Source organism: Microtus oregoni, unplaced genomic scaffold (genome assembly GCF_018167655.1).
Source record: "Microtus oregoni isolate MIOR12 unplaced genomic scaffold, Mior012 000019F_ref0000042, whole genome shotgun sequence".
Taxonomy (NCBI): domain Eukaryota; kingdom Metazoa; phylum Chordata; class Mammalia; order Rodentia; family Cricetidae; genus Microtus; species Microtus oregoni.
Window position 1 is genome coordinate 36,090,948 of NW_024543078.1, and position 14,144 is coordinate 36,105,091.

Sequence of the window (14,144 nt, forward strand, 5' to 3'; positions counted from 1 at the left end):
GTCTATTGAGTGAGTTCCAGGACAGCCAGAGGTTTACAGAGAAACCCTGTCTTGGGAGAAAAAATAGAGAGGAGTTTTTATGATGTAAATACAGTACTCATATATGAAATTCTTAAAAAAATGAAATAGGAGAAAAAAATAGGAGTTCTTAAATTAAACATTACTACAGAATTTGCTTGAGAACCTGTTTGTAAAATTAATCCATCTCCATAGGGACAGATATTTTAAGTCTTTTATCTAAGAAACCCACCTAAGTTTTTTAGGAAGCAGAAGGGATAGATTTTGGGGTTTAATATTAAATAAATGTTAAGGAGGAAGTCATTGTAAACTTATGATTATGAGAATTTAAATTTCTGAAATTTGAATTGTCATTCAGTTTTAATAGAATGTGTGATCTGTGCGTTGAGGACAGATTTAGTGCAAGGTAGGGTGAAAAGAATGTGGACAACTTCCCCAGTTACTTCTGTTACCTGAAGTTAACTGAGAACAAGTGTAAGACCTTAACTCATGCTTGTAGGAAATTTGCCCTTCCAGAGGCACACCTTGGAACAAAAGTCAGGAAACTTTTTTCCGGTGCTATAGATAGTCTTTCTGATGTTTCCACAGTAATTATAAATAATAAACTACCTCTGACACTTAGGCACATTGATCCTACTTGGCTTTTAATTAAATTAATTTCTAGTGATTGCATGCTAGAGTTCCTATCATCTTTTGTTAATAATGAGACTTGAGCAGTCTTAAAAAATAACTTTAGGGTCAGCAGGTGAAGAATACTCTCTGTTCTACTAGAAGACTTGAGTTCATTTCCCAGCAACCCTATGGCAGCTCACAACCTCCTGTACCTCCATTCTCAGAGGAACTGAAGCCCTCTTCTGGCCTCCATGGACCCTATATGCACATGCTACACAGACATACCCACAGGCAAAATATCCCCACACATAAACTGAAGTGAAAAAAATTAAAATGACTTTATTTACTTTGTGTGTGTGTGTGTGTGTGTGTGTGTGTGTGTATGTACACATGTATGTGTAACTGCCTTCAGAGGCTAGAAGAGGGCTTGGGTTCTTTGGAGTTGGAATTTGTTAACTTCCGTACGTGAGTATGTTGGTCCTTGTGATTGAGCAGCAAATACTGTTAACTTCTGAGCTCTCTCAAGTCCCAGGCATTTTTATTCTCAATAAATTATGTCTCTTCCCTTTTAGGAAATAGGAAGCATTTCTTCATTTTAGATGGCAGACCTACCTAAATATACTGCCTTATAGTGTGTGTGGTGTGTACACTTGCTAGTACACACACATTAGGAAGCCTAAGGTTGACATCAAGTGGTTTTATTTCCACCCTATTTTTACACAGTTACTGAACCTGGGCCTTGTCGCTACCTCCCCAGCACAGGTGTGTGTTGTCATGTTGGCTTGTATATGGGATCTGGGGATCCAAATTGAGTTCTTTACTTAACCCATTGAACTATTTTTCTTACTCCAAAATTATATTTTTAATTCTTAATTTCGGTAGTAAAGTGATGCCTTAGGCAGGTAATAACATTATAGATTACTTGTGGAACTTCTTATAATTCTGTTAATGGCTTAATACATCTGAGTCAAATATGAAAAGAATGTATTCTGCACCAAAGTGATTATAAAGAGCAAGTCAGAACTTAATATCTCTCCACTTTTGAAGTTTTAAATGTTAACTTTTAAAAAATAAATAATATATGATCTTTGGTTTTAATCTTTTATGATAATAGACATCATATGTAGCTGGTGCTCTCTCTCTCTTGCCATTTAAAAGGTTAAAATTAAAAATCTTTGTAAAATAAGTTATTTTGAAGGTTACCAGTCAGATTTGCTGTTGGTTTGAATATAGTTAATCTTTTCTGTGAATATGTGGCATCCTCGTGCTTGGTTCCTTGAGACAGGAATGTAGGAAGGTATTTGTGAGGTGTAATCAATCTTAGTGTCTAAAAATGGGAAAGCACAGTTACTTTAGTGTAAACTTGTCACATTTGAGGTCCACAGCTAGAAAAATAGCTGCCAGTAATTCAGCTACTCATCGAAGACAAATGACCTTTAGTGTTGTCACCAACTGAAATTCTGTAGCAGAGCTCCCTTTGAGGATTGTGTTCAGAATCTCTCCCATGTTAAAAAGAAATGTGTACAACTAATGAGTCACACAATCTGCATCACTTGTCTAATTCCAGAATTATACCAGGTTGGTCCTTCGGTTATTTCCTTTTGAAACCAAATATTTCTTTTTAGCAGTGGTATTTGATTATTACTGTTTGAAGCAACTTGTTACCAGTGTGTGTTTGTTGATACGGAAATGTAATAACATGGAGTCTAGCTGTTTCTGATAACTTGCTATTTTTTTCCCTCTGGAGAAGGATGGTTGTTTTTGTGTAGGGGATGATATTTTAGCTGCTTATCTATGTCTCACAGCTGGCAGAGAAAATGCAGTAAACTAATCATGAAGTTGCATTCAGGGCTCTGACTGCTCTTAGTCTTTAATGTTTCAGAAGTGTAAAAGAAACACAGTGTCTGGTTTTGATTTTAAGCATGTTGCTTGGTGGTCTCACTGCGTCAAGGCACTGACCCCTTCTGTATGTACCATCATTTGTCTTTACAAAGCATGCTCATAAATGAGAAAATGTCATAATTCTGGAAAGTCACACAGACCAGATGGCAGCTGCACAAGGGTAGGAACCCTATTCATTGTTGCATCACCCTTCCCACCCACAAGTGCTGTTAGATGAATGGCTCTTCATTACTTACCACGGGGAATGAATGCAGTCAGTTTTTTTTTTGACTGAATACTTGTTTCTGTTTTCATTTATTCTTGATTTCAGCAGCAAAAACTCCAAAGAAAACTTTAGGTTCAGGGAATAAGTTTCTGTTATACTCATTTCATTCAGCTGTTAAATACTTGGCTTTGGGTTAGTTCTTATGATTAAATCATTTTCCCACCATTGAATAATCCTACCAAATGTGCTACAGAAGTCTAGTTTTAGATATTAGAAACTTTAATAGCCATAGCAAGGAAGCACTAAGATTCAGAGAAAAGTCACCAAGATATGCTTCTTAAAATTTAACATCACTGAGTTTTGTCTGTTCTTTCATGTTTCTTTCTTTTTTTAAAAAAATTTTTTTAGACAGGCTCTCGTGTGGCTCATGACTCCTTTGAACCCTTTTATAGCCAAAGATAGCTTTGAACTTGTGATCCTTCTGCTTCCACTTCTGAATGCTAGCACTTAGACATGCACCAAATGGTTATTCTTATTGAACCAGGACCTCCAGGGCCTTTTCTCATGCTAGACAGGCACTCTGTCAACTGAGCCACATCTGCAGCCTTGAATGTTTGAATGTTGCCTCTGTACTCAATTATATCAGAATCTGTTTATTACTATTTATAGACAGGAAAGTCCTTTTGTTTTCATTTCAGTGGAAAATAGATTATTTAAAAATAAGTTTTTAATATTGCCTTCTTAAAATTTTGAACTCTTATCCTCCATTTGAAAAGTGAGAGAGGACCACCTAAAAAGCACTCTATTTTCCCCCTGAAACATACCAGAGTCAACAAGTTCTACTTACACATTCCCCACCCCCAAATATTACAGGGGGCCTACCCTCTCTTTAGATTTTCCTTACTAATTTGGTTTAACTTGATTTGTTTTCATATTTAGTTTTAAACAGTATAAATGATATATAAACTGGTGTCACTTTGTCTTTGCAGAAGCCAGTGTTTCAGGTTGCATGCAGCTAATCACAAACTAGTTTGTATAGGAACTGAATGTGTGTATTCCCTTATGGTCTCAGAGCCTTCAGGCCCTTAAGTTGTTAACTTCTATTGCAGCTGCACAGTAATATACACTATCATGGTATTTAAAATCAGGTATATTGTACTTTACACTTGTTAGGACTCTCCCATGCCTGGATGTGGGTGGAGGTGAGTGGGCATGAAGGGGGCCAGAGGTTGTGTTTGGGTGTCTTCATGATTGATTTTCCACTTTATTTTTTGAGAAGGTCTCTCACTAAACCTGGAACTCACTGATTTGGTAGGCTAGCAGGCCAGCAAGTCCCAGGTATTTTCTTGTTTTCACATTCTCAATGCTGGGACTATAGGCACATGCTACCATGCCTGTCATTTTACATGGATGTTGGGGCTCTAACTAGATATAGGTCCTGAACTTTGACCTTAGCCCCGGGCTATTTCCTATGATACATTATATCCACATGGCATTATATATGTGTGATATATATAATATACATATCATACCACATATAATATATATATGTACATAGAAATTTGTGCCTTAGTGAGATAGGTTCAGAAAGATTTAATTTTTTGTTCCTCTACTCCTTAGTGATAGAATCTAGGGTAAATCCTAAAGGATTAACTTCAAGTTTTTTCTATGCCTGTCCTATCCTCTGCTTCAATTTGTATCTCATGTATTTAACTTCCATTATAGTTAGATCTTTTATTAATTGTTTGGATTTAACGTAGCCACATTACATTCTATCTCAATGAAGAGGAGAACATAAATCTTCTATTTTCTGCTGTGTTTATAACCTTATGGTACCAGAGAGCCTTTTTCAGACTCAACTTTATATAGCCCTTATCTGGCACATTGTCCTTAGAGGAATGGATTGGTTGGCATCGTTACAGTGATGATACACTACCTGACTAAGGCTGAGGAGTCGTTGCTGACACAGAGCTAACTAATCTACTTCAGTCTTTTTTTTTTTTTTGTTGAGTGTTGTCTGATTTATATGGCATTGTAAGCTGGTTATTCTTTTTACTTTTTGTAAAAAAAGAGTCTTTGTATATAGCCTAGGTTACTCATGAACCTGCAGCAGTCCTGCTGCCTCAGTCTCTTACATACTAAAATTACAGTATACGTCACTGCCTGGCTCATAAGTTTGTTTTTTTCCATAGATTTGACCTGTGTCTTGAGTTTTATTCTTTACACACCTAGTTACCACTGGACCTAATCTACTTGAGAAGTCACCAACATATCATTGTCTTGCTTCTTGAATTTTGCCCTTCATTTCTAATTCTTTAGAGTTTTGGTACTCTATTTGGTCTTACTCATTTATTTTACTTCATGTAATTTAAATAATAATCCTGTACTCAATATGGTATGTCATACCTGTAATCCCAGATTTCAGGAGGCTGAGGCAGGTAGATCGTAGGCTATCTGGGCTACATGGTAAATACCAGGCTAGCTTGGGCTACAGAGTAAGGCTTTGTTACAAACAACTAAAACCAACTAAACAACACTGCCCCAAACAAGTACAAATGGAAAAACCAAGCTCCAAAACAAGCTGAAAGATTCTGTCTATAAATAAATACTACAGAGAATTTGCCCCAAAGAGATTGGGTATATAGTTCTCTTATTTCTACAAAGATCAGATTATTGCCTAATGGCAGGAATTCTTTGTTTGTAGTTATATACCCATTACTTTATGTCCTCAAAACAATGTTAGATCCTTTGGTAGAAGTCAGTTGTATGCACAAAAGACCTTGAACTAGAAGTCCAAGACAGGATAGAATAGGTATGATAAGCAGCAGAGATTCCCTCACCAGCTGTGGGAGATAATACTTGTTCACTGAGGGAAGCTCAGAAAGGAACATCTTAGGTTTCTGAATCATGTGAGGAAAAAGTCTGAACATCTACCAGCAGTCCATACAGCAATTAAAGATGTTAGTGTGAGAGGTAAGCTGGGCTTTCAATTGGCATAATCATGATGGTAGGATATTTGTTTGTTTTGCAGAATTCCTTGTGAAGCCTTATAGAAGAAAAAGTTCTCAGGACAGTATTCATTTGGTAAGTTTGTTTTCCTCCTGTAATCACTCTGCTGATTTGAAGCAGGGAAAACATATTTACAAATTAGATTTGTGACACTGTTTGTCCCTGTCCATTTTCATTAGTACCCATGCCAGGTTACCTTTTATGTGTCTATTTGTGGCATATTGCAGTGTTCTTTATGTCTGAAAATGTGTTGAGTAGTTGTTATTTTGAGTTATAGGGTCAACTTCTTTGTCAGCAAACTCTCAGTTCAGAGCAGATCCTGCATTAGTAAGTAAAGTGTGATTGATTTAGATACTCAGTGCCAACCTTTGGCCTCTACATTCATGTGTCTATATTCATGTCTATATATGCACACATATATACCAACACATGTGAGGTGAGAATACATACATACTTGAATACCACAAACACACAGGCACCCCCCAAAAAAGAGAAAAGAAAAAAGAAAACACAACAAGATAAAGTATTCTAAGCACTCCATCCCTCCCTCCAGCTTATACATAATTTCCTCCCCTTTTTGCATTATTTCCTGAGTTTTAGAGTAGGAGTGCAGTGTCTCATGCATGAGGGCTCGACTTTCAACAGTTACTCAGACTAGATGGCCAGTTTCTTCAGTAACCTCTGTCCCTTGTAAAAATAAGCTTTTGACCACAGACAATAGCAGCACTGTTCTGTGGGGATAAATAAAAATATTTAGAAGGTAATTTGAGAGGTGTGCTATGCTCACTTTAAGGACAGCAGTAGCTTAGCTACTACAGTATATGACCCCTCAACTAGGGATTTTCAGTAGGTTTACAGTACCAGGCAGGCATTGGCTTCAGTGGAGTGATAAGTCCAGTCAGGAAGCTGTTGCCCCTTTAACGTAGTGCCATTATTGTGCTGCTGGGCATGTCTTGCCTGGCCAGTTGGTAGTATAGCACACAGGGTTCACAGCTAAGTAAGACTGCTAATGACAGTGCTCCAGCATGTGGAACACCCTCTGAAAGGGAGGAAGCTTCTAGTTCAGCTAAAACTTGATTTCCTTATATCCTGTGACCAAAGCTTTTAGTGTCGTAGAGTTTTACTGTGTAATTCTAGTGGGCAACCAGTGTAGTAACAATATTGTTTGGGGAGCCCCAGGGGTTCATAGAGAAGTGGCTTCACCCTGGTCCTGGGGCTTTTCATTTTAGTAACTGATGACTTCTTAGAGTACCTTTATCTACTCATGCAGGGAATCTCTGTTGAAACTTTTTTGTCTTACATTTTATTTTGTTATTAACTTACAAAATAGTAGGTTTCCTTATGGATTTTTAATATATACTCTTAGCTTTGGGTGACTCTACCCCTTAACATAATGTTCAGCTCTCAGAGAAAATAAAAATTGGAAGAATACTGGCCTGCTCTTTAACCTGTTCTCTCTTCAGTTACCGTTAGGCAATGACCTCACCTAGTTTCCATGCCAGGATCAAGTTCCTTAGAGTGGCATGCAACAAATTGTCTATATGTAGTCACTTATTTCCTATGCACCAGTGTAGCTACCCTGAACTTCTTCCTAGCTTTCAAATGTACTCCAGTGTGTTCCTTTGCTTTATTCTGATGTTTGTACCCCTTCTTGTTTCCACTTTGTCTTAAAGCTTGAAGTGTGCATATACAAAAAGACTATTTTGGGCATTGTCTTACCAAAGTCAATCTATCCCTGTAGGATCATGCATTATCAAATATATGATTGAGTCATAATAGTAATAACTATAAAAAGATAATTAATTATGCGGCTGAGAATACTAAATATATCACATGAATCCGAGGCTCACATAAATAATATGATTTACTCTTATGGTCATAACTTTAGTATCGGATAGCCATTCCTAATCCCCAAATCCACAATCTTAAGTGTTCCAAAGTCTGAAAGAACCCTGAAATCTGAACCCCGCTGGTGTGGTGCATTTTTTTTGATAAGGAATGCTGCACTTGAGCAGAATCTGAGCACAATTCCTTTGTGTTTAGTCATTGCTTTTTATCAGTTTTCTTTGAGGCCATTATCTGTACTTTTTTTTTTTTTCCAAAGTCTTACAAACTTTATTAGTGCTGGGGAAAGGAGGACAGGCAGCTCCGGTCTCTCCCTACATTACTGCTTGCCGTTGCCATTGATGGGACGGTTCAAATGGTCAGGGGAGGACAGGAAGGCCTTGATCTTGGGCCGGGCACTGAGGCGTGCCACATAGGCACTGAGCAGGGGGAAGTTGTCCAGGCAGCCAGGGGCCAGGACCTGGTGGATCAGCAGCAGATCTAGCAAGTTGTAATCGGCGAAGGAGATCTGGTCACCCACGATGAAGGCTTTGCCTCCTTGGTTCTGGGACAGCAGGGTCTCGAAAGGTTTCAGGTGTCCAGGCAGGGCCTTCACATAGTCATCCTTCCCTTCCTCATATTTGGTGTAGATGAGGGTGATGTATTTCAGGCGAAGGTCTTCCACCCCATCATTCACCATATCCACCAGGGCAGCCTCCTTCTGATCTTTTCCATAAAGCCCAAGGGATCGGCCCAGGTGCCTCAAGATGGCATTAGATTGGTACAGGGTAAGGTCTCCATCCTGAAACTTGGGGAGCTGCCCATACAGACAGGTGGACTTGAGCAAGCCTTTCATCCAAGTATCTATGGACACCACCTCCTCCTTCCAGCTCTGGTCCTGGTCAGCCAGTAGTATGCGCATGGCCTCACAGCGCCCTCGAACTGGGAAGTAGACAATGGTGTACGGCGGCATGGCTGCTGCGTAGACGGAGGCACGAATTCCGAGCTGCGTAGACGGTAACGGATCTTGGGTGTGGACGCCCTATCTGTACTTTTTTTAGGCTAGTTAAATGAAAATCTGTTTTTTTTTTTTTTTACTTATTTATTACGTATATAACATTCTGCCTGTGGGTATGCCTGCACGCCAGAAGAGGGCACCAGATCTCATTGTAGATGGTTGTGAGCCACCATATAGTTGCTGGGAATTGATCTCAGGACCTCTGAAAGAGCAGTCAGTGCTTGTAACCTCTGAGCCATCTCTCCAGCCCCAAATGAAAACCTTTTCTATAATAGTTATTTTCAATTTCCTTTTAATAACTTTGTAGCTGACATGGTGGTTTGTTCCTGTAATCCCAGCACTTGGGAAATTGAGGCAACAGGATCTCTGCCAGTTCTGGGTTACAGTTGTGAGTTTAGGCCAGCCTGGGGTATATAGTATAGGGGGTGAACAAAACCAGAAAGGCCAACAAAAAAATTTATATAGAAAAATACATTTTCCTAGCTTGATGTGGTAATGTACACCTATAATCTCATCACTTAGGAAATTGAGGATCACAAATTTAAGGCCAGTCTGAAACTAACACAGCAAGACTCTGCGTGTCTTAGAACCAACCAGACTAAACCAAACCAAAAACAAACCCATCTAATAGAAATATAAAGTAAGTGTTCTAAAAGTATGAGAATGGAAAGTCTCTTCCTACTTTTTCCTTTTTGAGATAGGGTCTTATGTTTCCCAGCTGGTTTTGACTTACCCTGTAGCTGATGGTGACCTTGAATTTCTAGTCTTTCCTCCCGACCTTCCAAGTGTTGGGTTGTAACTGTGTGTCACTATACCCAGTTTTTTTGGGATCTGGGGGACGAACCTCAGGCTCTTGTGTGTATTAGGTTAGCACTACTGACCGGCCTGGGTCTCTAGTCCTTATCCCACCCTTTTCTAAAGAGGGGTGGCCATTGTTAACCATTACTGTACCATTCTTCTGTGCACATAAAAATGTGCTTAATAGTTGGTACAGATATTGCTTATGTGTAATTTATCTAATTTTTAAAATAACAGAACTCTTAGAACTTTCACCAAGTTGAGGCCAGGAGTGGTGAGGTCTCATAATCCCAGCATTCAGGAGAAGAAGGAGGATTATAAATTTGAGGTCAGTCTTGGCTGCGTTTCTGATCCTGCATCGAAAGACAAAACTAAAGTAAACAAACAACAAAAGTAACCTTACAAGTTGATGACTGTGGTGATTTTGAGGCATACATGTATGCACACTTTAGCAGTAACCCTTGTATGGCCCCTCCACACAGTTTATATTCTTTCATTCAGTAGACTGTTTGAAGACCCAGTGCTACAGAAATAGTGACTTGTATAGAGAGTTACGGATAGGTTTTGTTGTTATTGTCGTTTTTAAATAACTTTTTTTTGTGGTAATGGAAAAATGGAAATGGTATAAATGTATGATCAGGTAATCTGATTAGATTATAGTAGATTGAGATATAATGAAATGCCGGACTGCTATCCAAATATACGCACGGATGTAAGAAGGATTTGATTTACTATTAGAATAAAGTAAATTGGAGAATAGTAAATATAGTGTGATTCTCTTTACTTCTCTTCCTCTTTTAGGGTTCTAGTATGTGCATTTTTATATATGTATAGAGAAGCTTTTGAAACAAAAGTACAAAATAGTTAACAATGACTGTACTTAGGTGTGGGTGAAGTGCCACAGAGGCAACTTAGTTATTAAAGTAAGTTTCTAAGGTGCAGTTCACATATTACCTAGTCACTTGTGTCTCATCATCTCAGAGAGACAGTCTTTATCCTTAGCTGTCATCCCCTTCACCTTCTATCTCCACCAGCACTAAGCAACCACTAGTCTGTTTTCTATCCCGTCAGCAGTCTATCAGATTTCACTGTTCTGGAACCCTATCTTATGTCTTTTGTGACTGGCTTTATTCACTTAGTGTAATGTGTTCAAGGTTCATCCATTCCTTTAACTATAATGGTGTAGCCCACTGTTTCAGTGTGAGGCATTCTGTTCATTCATTCATCCGTAGTGGTCATTTAGATCTGGCTATTTTGTTTTTTGTTTTTCGAGATGGGGTTTCTTTGTGTCACCTTGGCTGTCCTGAAACTTGCTCTCTAGATCAGGCTGGCCTTGAACTCACAGAGATTTGCCTGCTCCTGCCTTCTGAGTGCTTGTTTAAAGATGTGTGCCATCACTGCCTGGTCCTATGACTATTTTGAATAACTGCTGTAAACACATTTATAGAAAATTTCATGTAATGTATGTTTTGTTTTCTTGGTTAGATATATAGGAGTGGGCTTGCAGGATCACACAATAATAATAACTATGTTTTATCATTTGAGCACAAACCTCCCAGTTTTCAAAGAGACAATGCACTGTTGTACACTAATTGTTTACTCTTTACATATGTTTTTAACAGTTCTTTTTTTCTTTTTTTATTGAGAAAAGGAGAAAAAAAAACAAGTTTCCACCTCCTCCCAGCCTCCCATTTCCCTCCCCCTCCTCCCCCCTATGCCCCCTCCTCCCCCCCTTCTCCCCCTCCCCCCATTCCTTTCCCCCTCCCTCTCCAGTCCAAAGAGCAGTCAGGGTTTTCTGCCCTGTGGTAAGACCTAGGACCTCCCACCTCCGTCCATATCTAGGAAGGTGAACATCCAAACTGGCTGGGCTCCCACAAAGCCATCACATTACGTAGGATCAAACCCCCGTGCCATTGTCCTTTGCGTCTCATCAGCCCTCATTGTTCGCCATGTTCAGAGAGTCCAGTTTTATCCCATGCTTTTTCAGTCACAGTCCAGCTGGTCTTGGTGAGCTCTCAATAGATCAGCTCCACTGTCTCAGTGGGTGGGTGCATCCCTCGTGGTCCCGACTTCTTTGCTCATGTTCTCCCTCCTTCTGCTCCTCATTGGGACTTTGGGAGCTCAGTCCAGTGCTCCAGTGTGGGTCTCTGTCTCTATCTCCATCCATCACCAGATGAAGGTTCTATGATGATATGCAAGATATTCGTCAGTATTGCTCAAGGATAGGGTCATTTCAGGTTCCCTATTCTCAACTGCCCAAGGAACTAACTGGGGACCTCAGCTTGGGCACCTGGGAGCCCCTCTAGGGTCAGGTCTCTTGGCAACCCTAAAGTGGTTCCCTTAACTAAGAATTGTGGTTCTGTGCTCCCCTGTCCAACCTTCCTTTATCCCAATCCTCCTGCTTTCCCAAGGCCCGACCTCCTTCCCTTCTAACTTTTCTCTCCCCATCTCCCCTTACCCCCAACCCACCCCACCCCAAGATCCAAATTTTCTCCCCGGCAATTTTGTCTACTTCCCTTAGCCAAGAGGATAACTATATGTTTTTCCTTGGGTTCCCCTTCTTACTTAGCTTCTTTAGATTCACCTATTGTAGACTCCGTGACCCTTATTTATGGCTAGAAACCAATTATGAGTGAGTACATCCCATGTTCATCTTTTTGGGTCTGGGATACCTCACTCAGGATAGTGTTTTCTATTTCCATCCATTTGCATGCAAAATTCGAGAAGTCATTGTTTTTTTACCGCTGAGTAGTACTCTAATGTGTAGATATTCCATACTTTCTTCATCCATTCTTCCATTGAAGGGCATGTAATACTATTACAACAAAAACATGAAGATGTTTAAGGTGCTTACCAGACTAACTGCAATGACTCAATTTCTTTATTTTGTGCTCAGAGTGTAACTGCCATGCTGGGCTTTCTCCTCCTCCTCTTCCTCCTCCTCCTCCTCCTCCTCCTTCTTCTCTTCCTTTTTTTTTTTTTTTTTTGGCCAGACTTTTCTTCTTTTTATGGCTGACTGGTGTTCTATTGCATGTATAGTTAGTTCATTCATGGATATCTAAGTTGATCCCATATCTTATATATCACAACTAGATATGAAATAAACATAGAAATGCATCTAAAGCTTCAATATACTCTTTTCAGTTCCTTTGAAAACTTAAGGTTTTCAATGATAGCTTGCATTGTTTGAGGGTCTAAAAATAGAGACAATAACTTAATCTCTATTTACCCATTTCACTGATCTTGAAAAGTTATCAGCTCATGGTCCATCTTGTTTCACAGGTACTCTCCATTCCAAATGTACCTTCATTTATCACTTCATCTATGTGTATTGTAGTGATACATTTAAGAGATGAATTCCTTAAAGAGAAAAAAAAAGCTAAAACCAGGTGCAAAAATCCATAACCACACCCTCTGTGTATTTGTGCGCACGTTAGAGACCATAGCCCGTGTGTTTAAAATTAAGGTTGTTGCTGCTCAGTTTATTCTGTAACTTTCTTTGGAGTAAAAATATTTATACTTAGTTTGAGTATTCATCCCCCTTTACCCACTTTTTAATTGAGGTATAATTCATATCACATAAAGACCACTCTTTCCAAGGTATGCAGCTCAGTGGATTTTAGTATATTCATCATGTACAAACCTTTTCATTGTCTCATTCTAGATTTCTGTCCCCCATGAATATAACCTTGAGCCCACAGAAAGCACTCCATATTCCTCTCTGTTCCTCTGGATATACCTGTTCTGGATAGTTAATTGAATTTGTAGCGTTTTACATTCCAGGTTTTTTTCACTTAGCATAATGTTTTTTATCCATGCTGTCATGGGTCAGTATTTCCTTTCTTGTTATTGTTAAATAAGATTCCATTCTATATATGTTGCTTTATCTTTTTATTTGCTGTACATTTGAATTGTTTCCATTCTTTGGCTATTATGAATATTGTTGCATGAATGTTTTACGAGCCTTAAAATCAGTCCTTCTCTTCTTCCCTCCCTCCTTTCTTCCTTCTGAACAGGGTCTTTCCCCTGGCTGTCCTGGAACTCACTCTGTAGACCAGGCTGGCCTCTAACTCACAGAGATCTGCCTGCCTCTCCATCCCAAGTGCTGGCATACACCACCATGGTATACACCACCATGCCCTGGCTTAATTTTTAATTTCTTTCGATTTCTGTTTATGTTTTTTTTTCTTTTTGCTTTTGAGATGGGTTCTTGTTGTGTTGGGCTCAAGTGATAACTCCAGCTGCCTGAGTATCTGGGACTCCAATTATGCAGCACCGAGCCCAGCTTCTTAGTGTACAAGTTTTGTATAAGAAAATCCTTCCATCCTTTCAGGTATGTGCCCAGCAGTAAAACTGATGGGAAATATGACTACATAGCTCTTTTGGGAACAGTCGAACTGTTTTCACAGAGATGTACTTCTGAGAATTTCAGATTCTTCATATTCCACCTACATTCTATACATATGCATATACTTTAAAATGTGTGCCTGTACATGTATGTGTGCAGGTGTACATGTGTGAAAACCTTATATAGCATCTTCAAGAATGCCATCTGCTTCCTTAGAGGCAGGATCTTGATCCTCCCTCCCCCATCCCCTTTTGGTTTTGGTTTTTCAAGACAGGTTTCTCTGTTTCTCTGTGTGACCATAGCTGTCCTGGAACTTGCTCTGTAGTCCAGGCTGCCTTCAAACTCAGAGATCCACCTGGCTCTAAGATAGGGTCTCTTGTGGTTCTTTTTTTTTTTTTTTCCTGGTTTTT

The 14,144-nt window shown here is 39.3% G+C and overlaps 2 protein-coding genes across 3 annotated transcripts in view; one reads left to right on the forward strand and one right to left on the reverse strand.

Annotated features, from left to right (window-relative positions):
• Window positions 1-14,144, forward strand: part of LOC121459290 (myotubularin-related protein 3) — a 114,977-nt gene that overhangs the window by 41,992 nt on the left and 58,841 nt on the right. For both annotated transcript variants that reach the window (XM_041668840.1, XM_041668842.1), the window contains exon 2: window positions 5,769-5,821. The gene's annotated coding sequence lies outside the window, so the exon portion shown is untranslated. The remainder of the gene's footprint in view (window positions 1-5,768; window positions 5,822-14,144) is intronic.
• On the reverse strand, window positions 7,848-8,606 carry LOC121459291 (glutathione S-transferase P). The gene has a single exon (XM_041668843.1). It carries the CDS (start codon window positions 8,541-8,543, stop codon window positions 7,911-7,913), a length of 633 nt encoding a protein of 210 aa, XP_041524777.1. The 5' UTR covers window positions 8,544-8,606; the 3' UTR covers window positions 7,848-7,910.

What these genes read in the sequence shown, in the direction of transcription:
- LOC121459291 (XM_041668843.1), bottom strand. Translation starts at nt 8,543, where the DNA reads ATGCCGCCGTACACCATTGTCTACTTCCCAGTTCGAGGGCGCTGTGAG.